The sequence below is a fragment of the Plasmopara halstedii genome (assembly GCF_900000015.1).
Source record: "Plasmopara halstedii genome assembly, contig: Scaffold_555, whole genome shotgun sequence".
Lineage (NCBI taxonomy): Eukaryota > Oomycota > Peronosporomycetes > Peronosporales > Peronosporaceae > Plasmopara > Plasmopara halstedii.
The window spans coordinates 1,913,878-1,918,015 of NW_020187475.1; the positions used below are offsets into that span (position 1 = coordinate 1,913,878).

Here is a 4,138-nt window from a genome sequence, read left to right on the forward strand (position 1 = left end):
GTGCTGGGTATTTTTTTTATTTTTTGAAGAGTTGGGATATTTTTTATATATGGCAAAAGTTGGGGCATTTTTTATTCTCCCTTACGATAATCATCTTCATAAGCGTCGCAGTCGCTTCCAACAAACACAGACATTGAAGCGTGATACTTCACGTCTACATAGATCAAATCTATAGTGTCAAATATTGTTGATTATAGGCACTTGAACAGTAGATGATAAAATGCAAAGTTTAAATAAATTCACAGATCGTTTGCTATTCGTATGTTTCTTGAATCTTCTTCAAGGCTCACTTCGTAAGAAAATTCACCTAATCGGAGCGCGACACATTGCAGTCTGTCCGACCTTAGATCTTGCAATTAGCTTAGGGATGTACCATAACAGGATATGTATTCTCTTGATGTGCAGAAACAATCTATCTGTATATATTGGTACCTACCATTTACTATAAAACGGTTGTTTTAGCAACATACAGCGGACCCATCTCCTCCAGCTGAATCAGTCAATTTTAAATAAATGTAAGAGTAAGCCTCACCAAATATCAATAAAGATGTTCTCTTATTATCATCTGCATGAGTAGATTTCATTGGTGGAGCATTAGCTCTTTAAATGTGCTTCAACTCGAGAAAAGCTAAATAATAATAAATTGGTCTTCGCTGCTAGTCGTCCTCAGGTAACAGCGACTGCGTTAAATACAGTGGTGGTATATGGACTAATCGTAATAGACGAGACTAACATGATGCGGACTCTGAAAGGGGAGAATAGCTGTAGTCTGCTCTAACAGAGAGGCCTTCTCCAACAAGGGCAGCCAACGGAAAGACCACCGGATATACATGAAGCACATTGCCCCACAACGCCAAAGCATTAATAGATCAGCAATGATCCAAAGACTCAAGCTCATACGGCACCGAATATGGCGGGAAAATTGAAATACGAAGGTGCACGGCTCCCAGAGCCCATGCACAGTGCAGTGAGGTTGCCGTGGCTCTTTCGCTTCGAGGGAGCTTAGTTAAGGTCACCGACCTTTGTTTTATACTTAAAACCAGAACGAGTGTAGCGGATCGCGATCCGCATACTTCAAAAGTAACCTCAACCTGAACCCAAGGCGATAAAAATTCTTCCGTTCAAAATGTTAACTGTATTTCTTTGTTTTATTTGCGGTACAGCCGCCTATATCTAAATCTATATATACTCCTAATTAGATAGTGAAACCTAATTAAAATGCATAACTTATGGTAGTCCAGCCACGTAGTGGCTTCTTGTTAAGGTGTAGCCCACATTGTGTGGTCACACCATATTGCGTCACCTACCTTTTCATACCAGGGTACGCGTAAACCCATTCTCCCTGCTCTAATGTGTCTGGACGACTATCGACAAATTCTTGCCAGTGCAACAGATGTCAGGGACGTATAAGAGGTTGACATCTCTAATGATTGGACATCATCTACGTTGATAAGCGGTTGCAAGCTTTCTTGCTACGTAATAACGAGTATTGAGCCTGAAGTCGCTTGACCTCAAACCTCCAGCACGGGCAGCATCTCCACACATGAATAGTAAGTACCCTACGAAGTCTTCCGTGGCCAACAGAGAATAGAGTGTCTCGATATCTCAGTACTCGGCAAGGTCTAGCGGTTAAAAAACACCTCTCGTAGCAGCCCTGGTCATTACTGTCGGTACCAATTATGTCATTACCATAATCCAATTATGAGGATGACAGATAATATTTATCGAACAGTTCTAAATCATACCGAGACTTTTTGTTACGATTAATATTGACTCCAAAGTTTCACCTTGCAAAACATCTAGGAGTCCAACTTAAGCGTCTTATTAATTCGAGTATTTGTCAGATGATTCTTGAGCCGATGGTACCCACCTATTCAATAGAGGAGATCTCTCATCGTGGAAACGCATATAGCTAAATCATGTGCATTTGAAGTGCACACTACGCTTGATTGAGTTTAGGTGGGATAGTATGGATCGCATATGTTGTGGTGTAAGTGTTTGATCAGCCTGTTTAAATGACTCACAACTAAGGATCCTTCATAATATAACAAGTTTCCGCTGGCTCAAGCATAAAGTATTGCTTCTCCCACCAAAATCTTGATTTTCTACCTTCCGAATCGATCGTCGACGGCCATATACCCTATCTTTATCCTACTCCAATTAAATTTCTGTTGATCTATACATAACCTTCCATCGCATTTGATTATCCAACATCTGCCGTCAGGCACATACATAAAGTAAACTGATACGCATCCTGACTAAAAATTTATACCCTATTCTCTCGCGGCTGAGGGTTAAATGGTCCAGCTTTCACGCAAAGTCGATCGACGTATTCCTCCCAGATAAATGGCATATTTAAATTGACCGTTCTGTGTCTACCCCTTACCCATCACTGGGCTAAACAGTACGTATTTTAGAACTTCAGACGATCTATGATCCATGGCGAGCTAGCTACGCCTACCTAGGATGAGAATGTACCTCAGATTCAGATCGAACGTTCACGCTGTCAATAATTTCAGTTAGCGGAAAGCCTCAAAAATTCTTTGACATGTCAAACAATATTCCCTTCGCCCTCAGTAACCGGATTATGCATCTACAATGCATCCGCGTAATATCTGCTTGTTCTAGTAGACGTCCGCATTTGCACGATGCTTCAGATTCTCAATAAATTTTCCCAGAGAACCGACATCTACTATTAATTTCAACAGCACGAATTGTGTGACTCGTGTTTTATAACTAATAGATCCCTGAGTGATCTTGAAACCTCACCTCCTCTGCTTAATCGCATAAGTAAAAATGCGAGACACGGGTCATCCAAAATAACCATAAAAATTGCTCGGAGCCTTGAGCAAAGCGATAAGGTAAGTGCGAGCCTGGAGTCTACACCACCGCTTCAATTTTCTAATATATGTCGGATGACACAGAAAGTAGTAATCGAACTTCGTGGTCGTTAAATTTTATTTCTCAAGAGACAGATATTAGCGAAGGTATCTCGTAGTCTTCCTGGTGAGACGATTGAGTAGAGCTATTCGCGGTCTAATTTTGGTGGAGCATATGAGCGCAATTTAGTGTAGCGGTTTCCAGAGTCTGCTTCTTCTAATGCAAATTAAGTTAGCATTATCGCGCAAACACTGAGAACGCATGCGAAGGAGTCCACTGTATACTGAAAATAGATGGACCATACTCGAAAATTTAAAGAACGTTTCATCCTTATCATGCTGAGCGGTAAAGTTGAGTCGCAAAACAGCGTGGCGCGTCCAACGTGTGGAGCAGGGATTGTAACGGGGTTACAAATACCCTGGTATCAGGTGTGTGTGTCACACCAGATGGGCCTGGTGTGACCACACCCAAACAAGAATACCGTACAGGGCTGGTAGCCAGTAGTTATACATGTATTTAGATTTTACTATATATATTCAGGAAAATCTATGCATTTAAAATTAGGCGGCTTTGCCGCAGCTAAAAATAGATAAAGTCGGTTTTGAATTTAAGCGGAAGAGTGAATTAGCGTTGGGTTAAAGCTATAATTATTTTTGAAGTAAGCGGATTGCGATCCGCTAAACCCATACTTGTTCTGAGTATAGAACGAGAGGTCGGTGACCTAACTTACGCTTCCTCAAAGCGCAAAGCTACGGCAGCCCCGCTGCACTTGGTAGCACTTGTAGCCAATCTTCACCTGAGTCGTTTAGACTGATTCTCTGTGAGGATGGAACAATTTTCCTCTGCCCCAGGGCATGCATGACGGGCTTAAAAGCTGATGTCCTTGCTGGGCCCTGACGGCGTGCAGCACCTTGCTGCACAAGGCCCCGAGGCAATCGGTGCGTGTTTAGAGGCGTTTTCAAATTACGAAAACGCGCTGCTACAGCACATACAGCAGAAGATGTTTGCTTCATTTGCGTCTATGACGCCACCGTCAGTGACCCCGCCCTAAGCCGCTCATGGTGAGCGCTAAGTTTTTCGAGAAGAACTATGGATAGAATCTCCTGTTCTAAGTGAGAGAGGCTGAGATGGCCATCGCATTCACCATGCTCTAGACGGAGCAACTGCTCGTGGCGCTAGCCATCTCAAAGCTCGGTGGTCAATGGGCACTGACGTGCGTCACTTCGGTCGAAGCTGCGTTTCCCTCCTGGGCGGAGCT

At 42.8% G+C, this 4,138-nt stretch overlaps 1 protein-coding gene across 1 annotated transcript; it reads right to left on the minus strand.

Annotated features, from left to right (window-relative positions):
* Positions 1-656: 656 nt before the first annotated feature.
* PHALS_11905 (RxLR-like protein) lies at positions 657-898 on the minus strand (the record flags this gene model as incomplete). The annotated part of the gene is made up of 2 exons (XM_024727350.1): positions 657-680; positions 734-898. 2 exons carry the CDS (start codon positions 896-898, stop codon positions 657-659), a joined length of 189 nt encoding a protein of 62 aa, XP_024577936.1.
* Positions 899-4,138: the final 3,240 nt, after the last annotated feature.